Source organism: Drosophila santomea, chromosome X, assembly GCF_016746245.2.
Source record: "Drosophila santomea strain STO CAGO 1482 chromosome X, Prin_Dsan_1.1, whole genome shotgun sequence".
Lineage (NCBI taxonomy): Eukaryota > Metazoa > Arthropoda > Insecta > Diptera > Drosophilidae > Drosophila > Drosophila santomea.
Window position 1 is genome coordinate 2,143,914 of NC_053021.2, and position 18,748 is coordinate 2,162,661.

At 43.8% G+C, this 18,748-nt stretch overlaps 1 protein-coding gene across 14 annotated transcripts in view; it reads right to left on the reverse strand.

The window, feature by feature from the left end:
- LOC120455038 (voltage-dependent T-type calcium channel subunit alpha-1G) overlaps window positions 1-18,748 on the reverse strand; it is an 82,260-nt gene that overhangs the window by 26,285 nt on the left and 37,227 nt on the right. For 9 of the 14 annotated variants that reach the window (XR_005616704.2, XM_039640878.1, XM_039640883.1 and 6 more), the window contains exons 4-11: window positions 15,560-16,541; window positions 9,657-9,768; window positions 8,066-8,297; window positions 7,829-8,003; window positions 5,737-5,775; window positions 2,248-2,369; window positions 1,846-2,000; window positions 539-631 (exon numbers count right to left, since the gene is read on the reverse strand). Coding sequence is in view for 13 of the 14 variants with exons in the window: in XM_039640878.1 (XP_039496812.1) it covers window positions 539-631; window positions 1,846-2,000; window positions 2,248-2,369; window positions 5,737-5,775; window positions 7,829-8,003; window positions 8,066-8,297; window positions 9,657-9,768; window positions 15,560-16,488 (1,857 nt within the window). In the remaining variant the exon portion in view is untranslated. Of the gene's footprint in view, window positions 1-538; window positions 632-1,845; window positions 2,001-2,247; window positions 2,370-3,778; window positions 3,800-5,736; window positions 5,776-7,828; window positions 8,004-8,065; window positions 8,298-9,656; window positions 9,769-15,559; window positions 16,542-18,748 lie in introns of those variants that run through there. The other 5 variants (XM_039640882.2, XM_039640886.1, XM_039640880.1 and 2 more) reach the window with 2 other exon arrangements.

The following is an 18,748-nucleotide window of genomic DNA, read 5'->3' on the forward strand; positions in this document are numbered from 1 at the left end:
CTGGAGTCCACTCGAAGATGGCACTGGCGAAAGTGGACAGTCGCCGGGTGGCAAAATGTGAAAGTGGCAAATGGAAATGGAAAATGGAAAACGGCGGAGGAAGAGGAAAGGGAAAAGGTTCAGGGTGCCTGCTGTCTGCCTTACAACACAAATTCAGCTTCATGAAATTCATAGCATTTTTCGTAGACAAACTTTCCGCACTGTTGCCTCGGTTGCCTACCTGAGCACAGGATCTGTTGTGCGTGTGTGGTCATAGTTTAAAAGTAATTTACTTATTTGCATTGCCAAATTGCTTTGCCATACTTTCGGCCCACCATTGCCGCCGTCCTAAGCCCCAAAAAAAAAACAATGGTCCATGGTCCCTGCGCAACTTCAGCTCAATTAGTTGGAGTCCCTTTAAGCCTTCTGCAAATTAAATATTCAATTCGTGATCAAAGCGGCAGGTCGCCAGACACCATGGCCTCTGACCCCTGACCCGCTAACCCACTGAGCCCTCCTAAAATACCAACCCCCGCCAAAATAAGAGTACAACACTCACCACAATCAGCAGCACAAAGTATATCCAATCCCAAAAGCTGTGCGCATCCTGCACGTAATACATTATGTCCGTCCAGCCCTCCAGCGAGATGACCTGCAAATCCAACAAATATTTCACCGTAATTAGCGTGCGCTCTCTGCAGATATATAAATGTACGAGTTTGCAGCGAAAAAAGCAAGAAGGAACGAGGCATAAAGTCGGGGCAGATGGCTGGTGTTTTATTGTTCACGCCCCGCCATTGTTGGCAAAAATGAAATGGCAAGGGGAAGGGGAAGGGGTAGGGGTAGGGTTAGGGGTAGGGGTAGGGGAAATTGAAAGGGAAAGGGAAAGGGCTGTGGGCAGAGCAATTAGGATGGCGTTTTGGTCGGGGCCACGTCACGTATGCGTAATGTGCGGCTTCAAGCGATGAAATACGAGAAAGAAATTATCCATTTACTACCTGATCTTAAACCCATTATAAAGTTACAGAGAATGAACTAAAACTCAATATTATTATGATACTGCGTTGTCGCTGACGCCCGAGCAGGGACCTTGCTACTTTTCTATATTTTTAATAATTTGTAAATTAGCTATTGATTGAACTAAATTTGCCTCGGCCATTTATCCAGCTCATGTATTACGAATTTGTATTACGAAAACAATAATAATAATAATAACCATTTGTATCAAGGTCCTTAACAAATGCGCCAAAATTCCATTCAGATTTAACTCCCTGAGGGAATCAAATACAGGCGCTATTGGTTTCATGGCCTAATGTGCACTTGATTTGGGCTTAATTACATCATTTGACCTGCATATCAATGGATTGGCTTGCGGTGTGCGCCATGTAATTGGCATATCAATTAAGGCCCGCCCCGGAGGACGAGTGCTTTGCAAGTGGATCGAGTTAGGGTTGCTATTCATCAGTTTTGGCATCAGTTTTGGCATCAGTTACGGCATCAGTTTCGCCATCAGCATCCCTATCACTATCACTTTGGATATCACTATCACCCCGATTCCCGTTCGGAGGGACATGCAAATTGCTGGCGTTTGTTTTGTTAGTTTAGTGAAAGCTGGCAGTTTTACTCGTGGAAGAAGTTGACGTCGAATTAGCATACAACATTTTGTTGTTTCTATCGCTGCTACTCGCCTGTTGCTGTATGTTGAACAAAGTTGAACACTAATTGGATACACAACGAACAAGCAAGTAGCATTGCTAGTGTTTGACAAAAGTCAAGTACTAATCTAATTTTTTTTTTCAAAACATGGTAAAATACTTAATAAATCTTGTAATTATTTCGCAGTGCAGGGACGGGGATTTTACTCACCAGGAATATGGCCACCCAGGCCATGCCGATGTTGTCGAAGGATATCGTGCCCTGGAAGGGATTCTCGCCGCTCTGCTTGCAGGTGGTATAGTACTGGTTCCAATTGACGCAGGACGTGTTCGTCGGCTCATTGAAGTCGAACAGCTTGGCCTCCTCTGCGGATTGTGGGATGAAGAGATGTTAGCATGAGACGATGGGACGATGGGGCGGGCGGAAAGTGTATTGTTTGTAATTGTGATTGCTTCGGTGGCTCCGGCTGTCATTAAGCGACAGCGGGAGGGCAATTAAAAATGCCATCAAATTTGATTACAGCGCAATTTGCACTTCATTTAGCTTTAAAGTTAATGTAATTGACGTTGACGCTGGTAATAGGGATGGGTGTGCGGATTGGGTGAGACTTACCATTACAGACCAGCGAACCAATGCGATAGGGCGGAAAGTTCCCGCACAGATGCATCCCCGAATCGTTGGGCGTGGAGCAGATATAGTCCTGATCTTTGGAGAACTCGTAGTACTGCGACAGGCTAGGGGTGCGATGTGTACAGAGAATTAGGAGAGTCATGGGATGCGATTGTCAGTTTAGATCGGAAGAACATCCAGCACACAAAGAAACAAAGTGTACGAAACAGAAGATCACACCACAGAGAGAGAGATATATTTATATATATAGAGGTTGAGACATATAGAGAGATAAGGAAGGAGTGAGAGTGAGAGAAAGATAAAGATAAAGAGAGAGCACAAAGAGAACTATTAATAATCGTAATCCGTAATCGTATTTCCATATAAGTAATCTGTGTGTTCAATGCGTATCGTAAACATATACATCGAGATTTACGTAGAGAGATGTACAAAAATAAAGCAACTGAATGATACCATAAGTTCAATTTTGATTTGTGCTGAGTTTCACGGTTCATCCGCGAAAACATTCAACTAATTATAGTGATATCGACAATGCCAATTCCAATATACGTGAGGCAAATGAAAACAGCTAAACAGAACTGATCAGAGTGAGTCACGGTTGACCAATGCAAGATAGAAACAGATAGAGGGTGAGCGATAGCGAGTAGCGAGAGCGAGTATCAAGATCAAGACGCAATAGTGCTTATCTAAGGCGAGTAGCGAGAGCGAGTGGAAGTAGCAAGAATCTATTGGTAGGCTCCCCACACACGGAGAGATCTGAATTTAGCCACAGAGCGAGTAAGCGGGAAGGTGTGAGTCATAGTAAAAGCTGCTGACACTGAGCATAAATAAGTACAGAAAGACACAACTGTACCGCAAGTGGGAAAGTGAGATATAAGCGAGCCACAAAGCGCCAACTAAAAAGCAAGAAGCACAAAAGGAATGAGGAGGTGGAGAGCAAAATAAGACAGCTGGAAGGGGGGGTAGAAGTTAGCAAAAAAGGAAGAGGACTACACACTCGTAAAAAAGGAAATGAAAACGCCAAAGCAATTTAAATTAAACGCGCAATGTTGCCACAAAATGGCCGACGCGCCGGAAACTCGCGACTTCAAAAAATGTCTGCCTCAACCAAGTGTCAACCGTAAAGTGTCTGTGTGTGTGGTGTGTGCGCTTGTCTGGGTTCCAGGGTGTTGTCGTGTGCGTGTGACAATAAAATGTGTTTAATATGCACGTGCAAGCACGGCAATGACATTCGAGGACAAGGGGCGAGCAGCGAGCAGCGAGCGGCATCGCAAGTGAATTTTGAAATATTCCCGCTCGCTTTTTTCTGTTTATTTTTTTTTCCTACCATTTCTTTGCACAATTCGCAACAATTCGCACGCTTCAACGTATGCAAAACTTTATGGAGCTTATGTATATGCATTTGTGTGTGTACATATGTGTAATTGTTGTACTTGATTTGCGCGCGTGTGTGTGAATAGGAAAGAGCGAAAACGAGAGGGGCAAATGAAGAAGGAGGGGCAGCTTTAAATACCTTTGCAATAGAAACTGATGATTTTTCCTGTAAAAAGAGTTCAGCTTACAAGAGATACACATACATAGGCGCACACAGCAGCGTGACAGTGTGTGTGTGTGTTTGTGTGCGGGCAAGTGTGCCTGTGTGCTGCTGTACGTGTGTGTGTGTGTGTGTGTGTTTCGCTCTACTCTACTAAATATTGTACTGCACTGTGCTCCACTTTACTGTATTTTCAGTGTGTGTGTGTTTGTGGACCCCAAAATGTTGTTTAACTTGGTGAAAAAAAAAACTTAAAAAAATACAGAGCTGTGCACGTTTAGAATGCCGACTTCAAAATACCTATCCTTGGCATTTAGCTATTTGCAAAATAATATAACTTAATAACTTTCTTATAGCACTATGATTTTTTTTTATCGGGAATGTTTGTAACTTTTTTTCATATTGTTATTTATATTTTTTTATTGCATTAAAGGTGCATTGGTAGATTTTAAAAATTTGGTTAAAATTTAATTCAAATGGATTTTCACGGAATGAAAGGATCTCCGTTGAGAGTATGTTATTGCTAATTGGTATGCTTGTTATTTTGGTTGTATGTGTGCTTTTTTTGCCTCTCTTTTTCGGGGGCTTCCAAAACATGTCATATATTTGTGTGTAGAACCTCAAACAATGATGAAAACAAAAGCAGAAAATTGCAAAATGAAACCCAAAATTTGGCAAATGCAACACAAACAAAACGGTTGAAAGGGGGTTGCGGTGGGGGCGTCTGACCCCGATTCTATATATGTATATATATATCTATACTTATAAAGAAGTGTGTGTGGTTTAGTTAGCAGTTGAGATCAGGTTCAAGTGGTGCCACATCAACAACTCTAAACACAAAATGAAACGTACATCAAGTCTAGGCTAAAAATATTTATGGTAACTGGAAAAGGGGTTAGACTAGGTGGCAAATAAAATGTGGCCTCAAATGGGTTAACTAGGGGCTTTTGCTTTTGGTACAGTTGTGTGGGGTGGGCAAAATAGTGAATACATATAGTGTTTTCTTTTTTGGGCGGAGGAAACAGCAGGATGCTTAGTGGTAGTCTAGTTTAGTTTAATTTAGTTGATATTTAGTATAGCTTGGTATTTCGTATATATATGTATATATATTCATTAATCTTCAAATATTACTTATACAAAGAGAAAGATACAGATAGAGAGTTAGCTTGTTAAACGTTAGAGTTAAAAGAAGTCGTATTTCGTATTATCGTATGGCCAAATATTTAACTAATACAAGTATATAGATATGCACATCTACTAATAAGGTGTGTCGACTATCGAACGTGTGTGTGAACGTGGGGGTAAATAGAGTAGTGTGTGTGTGTGTGTGTGGGAGAGTGTGGTAGAAAGTACTTGGACAGTGAAGTATTGATGCCTTTGTCTATCCAATAGAAACGCGGTGGCCACTGAATTAGCCCAGTTTATACCCAGAAATTGAAAAAGTATAGATGATTATATTGCATATATCGCATACGATTGAAGGAATTTAATATTCCATTAAATATGTTATTAGAGCAAGAAGCTGGATACAGTGGCCAACGCGCTTCACAACGTTAGGGGTATAAAACATTAAGATATCGAGCTTTTGGTGGAGTAGTATCCACTGATCAAGGTACAAAGGGTTTAGGGATAAAGGTCAAAGGTCTAAGCACTTAGCAGGTGAAGGCAGACATAGTTAGAGGAAGGCTAGAGGTATTTAAAGTCAGTGGTGAAGAGTTACATTGATATCAGTATTTATAGACAGAATCTAGTTGTAGACTAGCTAGTAGACGGCTATTAGAATCTGTTTTTTGTGTCCACTTGGGGGTCTTTCTTTGGTTTAATAGTGTGTGTAACTGTGTGTTCGTGTGGGAGTGTGTTTGTGTGTTTGTGTGGAAGTGTGTCTGTGTGTCTGTGTGTGGGTTAAGTTAAGAGGGGAATAAATCATTTTATCTTACGAGTTAACACGGACTCGAACTCTGTACACTTCAGGAACCCTGTAAACAAAAAATTTGTTCCCGGTATGATTTTTGTTTTTGTTTCATATTATCTGCTTTTGTTGGTATTTGATATTTATTTTTGTTTGGTTTGCTTCTACGGGAAAAAACGTAAAACTCGAAACATAAAGAGATAAGTGGAGGTCAGATTTTGGATTTTGATTTGCTTGGCTGCCAATCAGGATATATTTTTGTTCTCTTGTTCTGTTTTGGTTTCATTTTTTTTTTTTTTGATATTTTTTTTTTTGATTTTTGTCACACTTAGCAACAAATCGAAGAAACGAAAAACTGGAAAAGAACATATATGCATATATATATCTATACTCTGTTTGCCATTCTCACAGGCTTGCCTTTTGTTGTGAGTGTGCGTGTGAGGGTGTGTGTTGTGTCTGTTGTGAGTATGTATGGGTGTGGGTGTGGGTGTGGGTGTGGATGTATATACAACATGACTTCGGAGGCTCACAATATCACAGAAATGTTGATTGTATGGTACAATTCCTGCCCGTGCGAATAAAGTTTGTTAATGACGAAAGGCCCAAAAACCAAATCAAAATGATTTCAAACCAAAAAGGGTAAGCCGTAATAGAAGTACCATCATCAAAATTGAATGGGGCAGGAACCTGGTTTATAAAGCTGGAAAATATGTCTGCCTTACTATTGAATTCAATTTCGCAGACTTGCCAAAACAAATCATGTTGAAATACGCTCGACTGCAAATTGCCAGTTGCACGATAATTATGCAAAGCAAAAGTCAGCCGCAAAAATAAATTTATTTTCCGAACAACAAATAATCGTGTGTACAAACAAACAATTTGAACAGCTGGGCATGCAAAAGCAAACAACAAACAACAAACAGTAAACAAGGAAACAAGGAAACCGGGGAAAACAAAGCCGCCAAAAAACTGAATCTTCTTGGACAATCCGCGCAGCGACCCAAAAATTTCGTTGTCTACTTTAAAGGGCTGCGCTGTCTATGTATGGGTGAGTCCTTCTGTTTTGTACGTGTGTGTCAGTGTATGTGTGTGTGTGAGGGTGAAAGAGCACGCGTGTCCTTTCAGTTCTGCGTGTGACGTTATAAAGCCGCCGTGGCACAAACACAGACGCAAACACAATGCCAATGATAAATGATTGTTTTGGCCAAGTTTAAAATCTTTTGTCAGTTGCCGACTGGAGAGCACTGTGGCTCTCACCCCTCAAAAAGGATCGAAAAATTCGGATAAACGGACTTTGACAAATTTCTTTAAATTAAAAATCGAAATATAATTGTAAGATGCCTACTAGTTTCTTGTATCCATCCATGGATTTTTTACTTTTGTTTAATAACTGCGAATTCTGATAGGAATTACACCACTGTGCGGTCCTTTTTTCAGTTTCTTCATGCTGTCAGGACCACAAGACGGCTGTTTTTTGCTGCCACAACTGGCCCAAGGATTTGGGCGATGGACCAAAGAAGGGAATTAGGCCCTAGTGTGCAGAATGGTCTTCATCAGGGCTTTTGGATTTCATATGCAAATTCATCGGACTCTGATGCAGCTACAGCGGGATCTCCACTATTTTTTGTTTAAAGCGTTTATAGCGTCGTTTGTGTGAGTGAAATGTGCTTGTATGCTTGTATAGTGTCCTGTATCCTGTATCCTATGGCTAATGCTAAGGCTAAACAAAAACCAAAGGCTAAGCCATTGAACCAAAAAAGCCAAACAGGGGGAGGATTGGGAAAGCAGCAGCCAGGCAGTTGTGAAGGACTCGGTTTAAGGTCTGGACTCGATTTAGGTTTAGATGACGCGGAGTAAAAAATACAAAGCCAAAAACCAAAACCAAAGCACTAAAGGCAACAAAAGAAAGTTCAAATCGGAATACACGATACGGGTATATATATAAATATATATCGATATGTACAATATGTATGTTAAATGCCTAGATATGTACGATTATGTATGAGACCCGGAGGCGCCGGCAGACAGAGGCCTACATATGGGACATATCCCATACGACCTGGTTTTCTTTTTTCATTCTCGAATCGAGCGCTTGGCATTCGCTCCAACTTTGTACTTACGTGAGGGGATAGACCATGCCTTCGGTTCGCATCAGACTGCACCGCTGCCGGAGAATACCCTCCCACAGCTGGACTCCAATAATGCCGAAAATGAAGAACACAAAGAAGCAAAGCAGCAGGACATTTCCCAGCATCGGCAGCGTGTCCAGCAGAAGCATCACCAGGATTCGCATACCTGCAAAGGATTGGGTGTCACATTTTTGGAGTCACTATATGAGCTACCATCTGCACACTTACTGGGTATTCGATTGATGGCCCGCAGGGGGCGTAGCACTCGAATCGTCCGGATGGCAGTCAGATTGAGGTTCTCCACATGCATCACGTACTCCAGCAGACCCGCCAGAACGATGAAGAAGTCCAGCCGGTTCCACGAGTCCGCCAGATAGGTGTTCTTGCCACAAATGCCCATGGCCACCATTTTGATGGTCATTTCCAGGGCAAAGAAGGCGAAGATTATGTCATCGAAGATCTGAAAGGGAGGGAGTTGCATTAAGTGTTTATAAATGAAAACATCTATCTAGCTACGATCTTATTAACTTCGTGTTCGCTCTTTAATGTGACCCGCTTTTCGGAGCTCTGGCAACTTTTTCGCACCGCAAATCCCATTCGATTAATGACCTAAACCTAACGAACTAACGACAGTTGATCAAATTAAAATTAGCAAACCCTGCTTAGGGGCGAGGGGGTGTGAGTGTGGGTGTGTAGGACGGGGGTGGCAAGGACACGTCAGGCGTCACACACATGCACGTCGAAATGAGTTTGCCTTGGCGGCATCATCATCATCGTCGTCATCGTCGTCATCTTTTTCTTGTGCACCGTCTTGTGTCAAGTAATTTGGGTTCTTTGGGGGATGGTCTGGATATATATATATATAAATGTATATACATGTTTAGCTGGGATAAGGGTGGCAGAATGGGCGGCAGTAACGCCCACTTATGTCACTGACTGCGACTGCGGCTGTCGTTGTCATTTTGACTTTGTGCTGTGTGCCAATTTGGCGATGCCTTCTCTTGTCTTGTCTTGTCTTGTCTCGTCCTTCCTGCCACCTCCTTTGCCATCGCCATCGCCATCTCCGCAAGAAACTCATCCTTGTCCTTGCCAGTATCCTGTCGTGACTGGTGTTGGTGGTGCCCTGCTTTTCGGGAGGTCCTGGCCCCGGCTGTCCTGTTACTTTACACTTGGCTGCCGCCGAAACTGTCGCCCGACTTACATATCATTTACAAACATTTTCGCACGTTGAGCCCGGCGATTCTCTCTATGCTCTGTCTGTAATTGCCCCACTGAACACTCCACTGCACAGCACCCACTCCCACTGCCACTGCCACTCCACCCACTTCACTCTCCGCAAAAGCACAAAAAATACAAAAAAAATAAAGAAGCAAATCTGCGGTGGTGCCGCCTAATGAGCCGAAGTGCCTCGTTTGGGGTGTCATCAGAGTGGCAGCGCCAGGAAGTGAGCCAAAAAATTGCTTAAATAAATGGCATTTAATGTGACACCGATGCTGACAGGCCCACCTGGGGAGCAAGGATATCCAGCGAAGAAAGCAGACCCAGCCCAACAATTGGAGTCCTTCACCACATTTTTCACATCATTTTTCCTATCAAATTAACCTTAAGCCCCCGGGATGGATCCATAATTATGTCAATTAAAAATACGCCACCCAGGCAGAAATGAATGTACTGAAATGGTATTGCACTCATACCTTTTATGCTGTTCATACTTAAATATTTACATGCCACACTTTGCTGGCGCTATCAAATCAAATTAGTTATCATATGTATTTAACTAAGTTATTATCTAATGGCTAGTTCTAGTGCGCTTACTCACCTGAAGGATCTTGCAGCGGTTCGTGACACAGGCGTCGTCCACGCAGGGCTGATACATGCCGAGTGTGATGCAGTTGAGCAGGATGACCAGGATGGAGACGCGCTCGAACCATGTGCAGGTGGCCAAAATGGAGACGAGTCCGTATCTAAGTTAAGGGCAAAACCAAGGGAATGGCAAACAAGGACGAGGTCAAAGGGAAAAAATAGAGCAATTTTCCTAGTATCTTGTAGTCGTTGCCTACTTTTGTGCGCTGATTGAAGGCGAAACAAGTCGAGCGAAAGAAGCGGGTAAGAAGAAGCGGGGCGGAGACAAAGACGCAAGGGGGCGTGGTGGATAACAACTTGCAGTTGCCTCTAATGCGCACTCAAGTGCTTGTCAACTTGCCTGCCAGCCAGCCAGCCAACCAACCAGCCACCCGCAACCCACACCGCCCACACTTTCCCCCCTCCGCCCCCTGCGGTTGTCGTTTGTCGGTCTCGTTTGGTATGCTCTCGGTTTTGGTTTTGTGGGGCTGGAGGCTTGGGGCTCTTGGTTTCTGGATTCCCATTCCCGTTCCCAATCCTATTCCCATTCCCATTCCCAGCCAGCAAATGCAGCAAATTGATGACAGTTGGCAGTCAGCTCATAACACTTGATCTAAATGCGTTTGGCCAAGCAGGCAACTACTCAGCTGAATGTAACATTGTAAATTACTGGTTTTATATGTTTTCTCCTCACTTCAAGTTGAACACTCATACGCAGTGTGGCCTCTGCTTAAATACTCATCACTTGAGCAGTTAATGCATGCAAATACAACAGTTTATTGCACATACGCAGTGTGGCTTTGTTCGAATTCTTCAAGATGGTTGCATTTTTAGACAAAAAAAAAAACAAGACTAGGATAAGCAAATATTTTTGGGTTTTGATGAGCCTACAATGGGCTAAGTTTGAAAGCCGTAAGGCAAGAAGAAATACGTACGTGTGCGTGTGTAAAATTCTTTGTAATTTAATCACTCAAACGAAGTTTTGTCAGAGTTTAAAATTCTTGGCAAGTGCAAAGTGGAAGCCTAGAAATATAACACGTAGCGCAGTATTGCCTTCTTTAAACAACACAAATTCCATTCTTAATTGCGGGTCTCTTTAAACTTTTATAAATCTAGAAAATATAGTAATACTTAAACAATTCACGAGTGCAAGTAATGCGCTTTTAGGGGTCCACTTTTTTTTTGGATCTTTCATCAAATGGAATTCAATCGACTGCTTTGCCGACAGAATTTTTTCCCCCATGCCATCCAACATCACAACGTCCTTTTTGCCACTTGTCGCCTAAAAGCCTCGCAGCTGCACTTTGGTTTTCGGGCCTCAGGCGAAAAAAAAAAGAAGAAAAGGAAAAACTGGAAAACACAAACACTCGCACAAGGCCAAGTTGGCAAGCAAGTTGGCAAAAGGGGGTGGGGAAAAGGGGGAAATTTCGAGCCGGCTTAATGCATGGCCAAATGAGCGCCAAGGACTCATTCTTTCGCCAGAGCAATTAAGGATCGAGAGCACACGCGCAAAATGGCAAAAATGTTTACGCTATTAACGCACAATTAAAGATAAAACGTGGCGCACAATCCGCTGGCCAACAGCGAAACACAACAGCCAAACCGAAATGTAACGTAAAGGAATGGAAAAAAAACGAAAACAAAATATCCCTGGGTGGCGGTAAGAGGACGAAAAGTTGCCACAAAAAGGGCAATTCATTAGGAGGCGAGAGGAGATTGAAGCATATGCTGGTCGAGGGTCAGGGAATCGGATCGGATGGGCTCGCTGGCTCGCTTTCGGATTCAGTTCAGTTCAGTTCAGTTCAGCTGAGCTCAGTTCGGTTCGGTTCGGTTTGGGACCGCGGCCGTGTCATAAAAACAAATGTGAACAGGCCAGACGGCACAAAAGGCCGCGACCAGGCCAACCAAAAAAAAAATATAAAAACGAAAGGCGGGACGGGGGATGGGGGATGGGGGATGGGGGAAGGGGGCGTCTCCCAGGGAACACGCCCACTCTCCGCCTGGATAAATACTGCAGCAGCACAAATATGCGACAGCAGTAGCAGCAGCATCGACCCTGGCGCATTCATTTCATTCAACTTGCCTTCAAAGGGGCACGTATAGGGATGCCAGAAAATACAGAAATACAGCACCGGATATATAAACATATAAATATTATATCAAGTTGAGCGTTTTTTATGACAAATAAAATAGCGTTATTCAATGTCCACTCTCTGGTGTTAAATTCAATTGCAAGGTTCGGGGTTAAAACGCCCTGGAATCAAAAGAAAGTGCCATATAAAAGCTATAATTTTTAAAATAAAAAAAAAATAAATGATGTTCCGATATGATAAAAGATACTATCCCATTCTATCCCAACTATGCCATTGATATTCTTCCGACCTTTTGATATTCATCCCTAGTCAGGTGTGTGAGTGGGTGGCACGTAAAATGGGTGGAGGGCGGGAAAGTGGGAAAGGTTGGGTCCCCGGGTATGCGCGCATTATTTTTGATTTGGCAACAGCGATGGCCCCCAAACCAACAGTAAACAAATTAAGTCGAGCGTAAAGTCGGCCAGCGGAAAGGGGGCGTTGCCATTAAGAGGGCGTGGCAGGTCGGGTCGCTGGGTGGCAGGGGAATGGAATGGGGAATGGGGAATGGGGACGCATGCAAGCGTGCAGAAATCGCAACAAATTAAAAGAGCCACAAACAAAAACGAGAGCCCCGAAAGCAAAAGCCGAATAAGATGACTGAACATGCCAAATTGTGGAACGGGCGCTGAAGAACGGAGAGTGCTGAATACTGAATACCGAATTCTGAATGGCGAATAACGAATAACCAAAGCCCGAATGAGGCAAACGAAACATACAAAAAAAAAAAAAGAAAACAACAAACATTTGGAAAAACGAAAATGCCAAAAGTAAAAGTGAAAAACTTGAGATAAATTGGCTTCGACAAGGAACAAGTTTGCCCCAATGGAAGCCGATCAATTTAATTGCTTCTATGACATCAGAGGGCCATTTAATTGACTACTCATCTGTATCGAGATTTCTAACATCAAGTGGGTAGTTGCTACGAAAACGTAAGTACTTCGTATATACTAGATACTTAAACTTAACTTGAACTGCTTTTATCAGTAGCACAAAAGGGTCACATTTGCAGCACTGTGATTATTTGATAGTCCTGCTTTTAAAGGCATTAGGCAACGGCGGAAATTAACAATTCCCACACAGAAGCACGACGACCTGTTATGCGTCCCACAACAAGGACTCTCGCCCCTCCTCTCTCTCCTTCCTGACAGGACGCGGCGCATTTGTGTAATGAATACAGAGCACGTACACAGTGGCGGTCAGCTGGTCAGCTAGTCAGCGAGGCCAATGGGCATCGGCCAAAAGGGATATCCACACCGCACTCTTGGCCCTCTGTCATAATTAGTTATGGGCGTCGCAGCGACTTCACATTATCCAAGGAGCGAGTCCTGCCCCGCCCCGCACCACCCGGCATTCCATGCTAATGATGCCTGCGCGTCCGAACAGCCGTGTGTGCTCCTAATGGCCACCGCACAGGAATGCAGCCAGCTGGTGTTGGTGCCTCTGGTTTGGCCACCCCGTGACCATCAAAACCGACACTTAGCTCCCCGCTTCTGCGCTCCATATACACACACACACACACACACACACGGAGACATATCTATATATAAAACATATATATATATACATATATATGTAGCACGTGCCGCGCACATTTCACGCTAAAAGCGCCGTAAAATGAAAGAGACAACTTTGCAGGAAACTGCCCGAAAATGCATCATCCCATATGAGTCTAAAAGTTGCATTGCTAATTTGGGTGGAAAAGTTGCAAAGACGACCGCATGCTGCAAAAGGCCAATGTCACCTCACAGAAAGAAATATCTCAAGGCTTGCAAGTTATGATAATGCATCAAAGCATAAAAACACATATGAAAGGCAACCTGTTCAAAGTGAACTTCTGTGACCATGCAATGCATCATTTGGTTGTAATTAGGTTATTCTCGAATATTTTTCAAGTGAACCGATTAATATTCTACAGTTTGGCAGAGTGTGGCTCTATCGATGGACATCGAAACGAAAAACAGAAAAAGGAGCGTACGTACTATGCCATCCGATATTGATACGCAAGGCCAGCTGGCGACGCTGCGGCGGCTTTAACTTTTTGGCAAATGGCACCGCTGACCTCAGCTGCAGCCCAAGTCACGTCTGGGTCACCAAAGACACGGTCGAGACGAGCGTCGCCAGAGGAAGCGGAAACGGAAGTGGATGTGGAAGTGGAAGTTTGGGTAGCAGCACAAGCAAGTTGAACTTAAATTAGTTTAGCCAAAGCAGTTTGATTGCTTCTCATACCAAATTGAAATGCAACCAGGGCGAAGTTGCACCGCAGCCCGGCCACAAAATCACTTTGGCTCCCAGCTTACACTTCCACTCAATTCCAACCACACTTTCTATATAATAATTGGCGCTGGGGGAGGCATTGGCAATGCCCTCGTAGACTTTGACAATAAAATCCATAAAATGTCAGCAAGATATAGAAAACAATACAATGGCGGGGGGCGACGCTTGAAAAGCGCGAACAATGGGACAAATCAAAATTTATGGCTAACAATTAAGTGGCAAGTATCGAGAGAGCGATTACATACTTGTGCCACAAAGAAAAGGGATTTTCCATGGTACGGAAGTGAAGTGGAGTGAAGTGAAGTGGTGTGGTCTGGATGTGGCACATCAAGTGGCTAAATCGCAGCCATCATCGCGGCTTTTGGGCTAAAAATAATGACACTCCGCTCCACTCCACTCCACTCCACTCCACTCACTGCGATGTCAACGGAGAAGCGACTTGACGTTCGAAACTCAATTATCATAATTTACTCAGATCCAGAACCAGAACCACGGGCATAAATAAATATCCACGTCAGTCAATTTTAATTTCGCTCCAAGTGAAATGTGAAGTGCGCGCCAAGAAGTATGCAAAGCGATTTTTCATGCACATGTGCCACATGCCACTTGAGCAAGCAGCAGGAGAAGAAGCAGGAGCAGGAGGTGTGCCACTGGCACTGGCACTGGCACTGGCAGATAAACAACATCGAATCGCCAGGGTTGTCAACTTCTTCCATCCGCCTACGCCTCCACCGTATCCCACATCCCACTGATTGGCGCACATTATCCAGCACCCCAGAAAACGGATGGGGGGATGCGGCAAATATGAAAACAAGGCGGCAGCGGAAGGATCTGGCAACTGGGACTGGGGGACATATATCCACTGGTTCCGTCTCTCAATGACGATGCCCATTCAGATATTTATTATTTATGCCCAGCGAACTCACACACACAAACACACGCAATACCTTTTGCAAATGCTGACATTGTAGCATGAATTTTTCAACAGGCAGCTACAAAAAAAATACAGAGAAATTGTCGAGTAGATCGAATTTGAGATACCCAGTAAATATATAATAATTACATATATATATACATTTTTTGAATATTAAGCAATCTATAACCTCGACATTATGAACTTGCAGTAGATTAATCCCCGCCAAGAATGCACCTGTTAAAAATTCACATCCTGCACCGAATCGAGTATCCTTAGGCGAATTAAAAAACAAACATAAAAAATACAACAAAAAGTAGAGAGGAAAGCGAGAAGCAGAAGGGTGGAAAGAGAAGAGAAAAATCAATAGGCTCACAACGCACATCCTGTGAAATGTGTGACAAGGACACTTCAGCACACACACCCATGGGTAAATTGCCAGCGAAGGACAATGGCAATTAGGGCATCCCAGCCACCATCACCATCACCATCACCGTCATCCCCACCATCATCCCCATCTACCCTCGAAACTCTCTACGTTTTTGTTTGTGCAAAGGATATGGATTGGTGATGAGCATCAGGCACCAGTTGCGCGGCCGGGTGTACTGCGTCAGCGCCCTGATAGAGATCTCGGGGAATCCCGGATACGGCAGATTCGGTTCGCCGGACGAGCTGGACGAGCTGGAGGACGAGGTGTGCGATGAGTCGCCATCGTCGGAGCTGCAGCTGCCATTGCAACTGGAGGCGGTCGATGAGCTGACCGCTCCACCAGTTCGACGACCTCCTCCCCTGGATCGGGATCGTCCTGCGGCTGTGGCTGCGGCAGCATCGCTCAGCGATGAGGCTCCACTGTGCCGGCGTCCTGTTCGCCGACGTGCCGCCTGTTGCTCATCGCGATGATCACGGCGCTCATGACGATCCGTTCGATCAGATCGCTCCTGCCGATCCTGGCGATCCTGGCGATCCTGGCGGTCGCGTCGTTCGTGATGTTCCTTTCCCTGATAGCGACGCCTGCTGCTGCCACCACCATCCGAGGCATTCGATGTCTGGCGATGCGATGACCTCTGGCCACTGCTCGTCCTTTCCGCAGGATTCGCCGACGCCGATGCCGACTTGGCATTGGCACTGGAGGAACTGGTTTTCCGCAACCGCTGGCTGCCCCGTCGATGGCCGCTGGCACCGGAAACGGATACGTTGCTGCCACCGCCCCCATCGACGATCACCGTCATGGGCGGCTCTTCGTTGGAATGCATTTGACTTACTCTGTGGGTGCTGCTGCTGCTGCTGAGCTTGCTGTTGCTGTTGCTGAGGTTGTTGTTGCCAATGTTGCTGTTGCAGCCTTCTGTTGCTGCTGCCACGCGACGTCGCTGGCCATTCCTAGCTGGTGCTGCTGCTGCTGCTGTTGTTGCTGCCGCCGATGTTGCCGCTGTCGATGTTGCTGATTGAGTGGTAGTTGTTATTGCCGCCGCTGCCGCTTGCTGTGGCAGCATTTTCTGGGGTGCCAACTAAGCGAATTTTGGTCATTCCATCTTCCTGCCGATTGCTGAAATTGAAAAAGGAGGAAGTGAACAATTAGTAAAGTCATTAAAATCGAATATTAAATTATAAGTGCAACATCAGCTTACACCGAAAAAAAGAGAATTCACAATAGTCGTAATATTCCGCAAAAAAAAAACCCTTAAACCGCTATATCGCTATCATGTAGAGGATTTAATTAATACTTCTATTATTTCATTTCGAAAATCCCGTTTCTGCAAGTTCTTTCAAATTTTAAGCGCATTACTTATTTCATTACGCTTTAATGAGTTCATTTGAACAATTTTCTTCTGGTGTACGTGCAAAGTTTCGGGAATTGATTTTTAATGCGATACTTGGCGCCAGCAATGGTCGCCACCCAACCACCCCCAAAGTGAGCCACCCAACCACTCACCCACATAATGAAGCCAAAACATAATTTATACGCACGTGCGTTGCTTTTTCTGAAAACTTGATGTATGTGTGTGGGAATGTGTGGGTGCGTGCGTGTTGAGTACGTAAAAATAATGAGAAGCACATTTTGTGCGTATAGACAAGAAACGTAGCATACTTTTTGGGGGAGACCCTTGTGCGCTCAATCATTAATTACGGCTCGTCGTGTGCGTCTGTGTTTGTGTTTCGTCGTGAGGTAAGGACCTCTAACACATTAACGTGCCAAAAAGTGCTTCGTTGTGGTTTCCCACACACACACACACGCGCACGAACACACACTTGCAATTGTGTGAAAATTGGCTCATTGATAGGCTGCCAAAGAAATGCCACAAAGGACGAGATTCCTTTGCGAAGCTATTGAGATATTTGTGCGCATCTATGGAATCGATTGAGCAAGCACTTTTGTGTCAAACAATTTATGAAAATGCAGATAGGTTAGAAACATAACTCAAAAATACTCAAAAATACTCAAAAATACTCAAAAAAAGTTGGATGAATATTAAAGCTTTTAAATGTGTGAATATTTCTGTAATTTACTAGTATTAACAAGCAATTTAATCGATATATCGTCTTCGTATAAAAATCCGTTGATTCTATGGGTTGTCGATTGGGCTATTTGAGAATTGGCAGGACACGTGTCCTTTAGATGTATTGTTGATATTGCCGTTATTGTTATGGTTATTTTGTGGGTGGACCTTAAGACTAGAAATCAAAATAATTAATCGTTGGCTGGCGCCATTTGTTTATCAGCCGGAAACGGAAGTCAGCGCCAAGACAAACAATGCCAAACACACACGCATACACGCACAAACGCACGTGACAATACAAAAGTTGCCGAATTATTTGGAAAATGTTGAGCAGGCTTAAGCAGACAGGAGCAAACACACACAATGGGACAACTATTGTAAGCGCCTTGCACGAAAACACATGGCACCCATGTAAACTCACACAATCGCCCTGTATTTGTGTGCGAATTACCCCGCCCGTCTGTGTCTGTGTGCGTGTGCCTTACACAGATATACATAATTAAACACAAACAGCGCGGGAAAGGCAACTTTGCTGTTGATATTAGTCAAAGGGCGAGCAAAAATACAAACAAACCCAACCAACCAACACACACTCACACACACACACACACACATGTAGACTTTAGCCGAATAACGGGATCAATGTGACATTCAAACTTGTCAGATATTAACGCGATAACAATTTGAAATGGGTCAACACAGTGTGCAACATGAATTTATGTTGTAAGTGGACTCAAACTGTAGATATATATCGACATAAACGGTTTCCCAAAACGAGAGCGCGCTTATTGAGTTCATTCCAAATGGATTTGCCAGCCATTGTATATTATTATATCGCATAACAAATTGGAATTCGATTGAAAATAATTCCAAAAGAGGACAGTCTAGGTTTAAGTCTAGCTTAATCCATTTGTCAAATAAAATAAGTATTTGCCACTAAAGTTACATTTGGCATTCGCTGTACGTTGTTTAAGTACGAGTTGAAAATTATTAGTTTGCAGTATTGATATTTAAAAAAAACCTTTTTAAGACATATGAGCCTGCACAACGTCACTCTTAGTTGTCTTGCTGCTTTTTTCACTTATCACCAACCAATTTGTTATTTACCCACACTCACACACACACATAGTTGTCTGCTAGTTGGCCCCCTTTCGCTTTGCCGCCGGCGGGTTAATGTAAACAACAACCAGGACAACTCACTCTTCAGACTGTCGGTGCCATGAAAATATGCAAATAAATTGTCGCTTATGTGGCA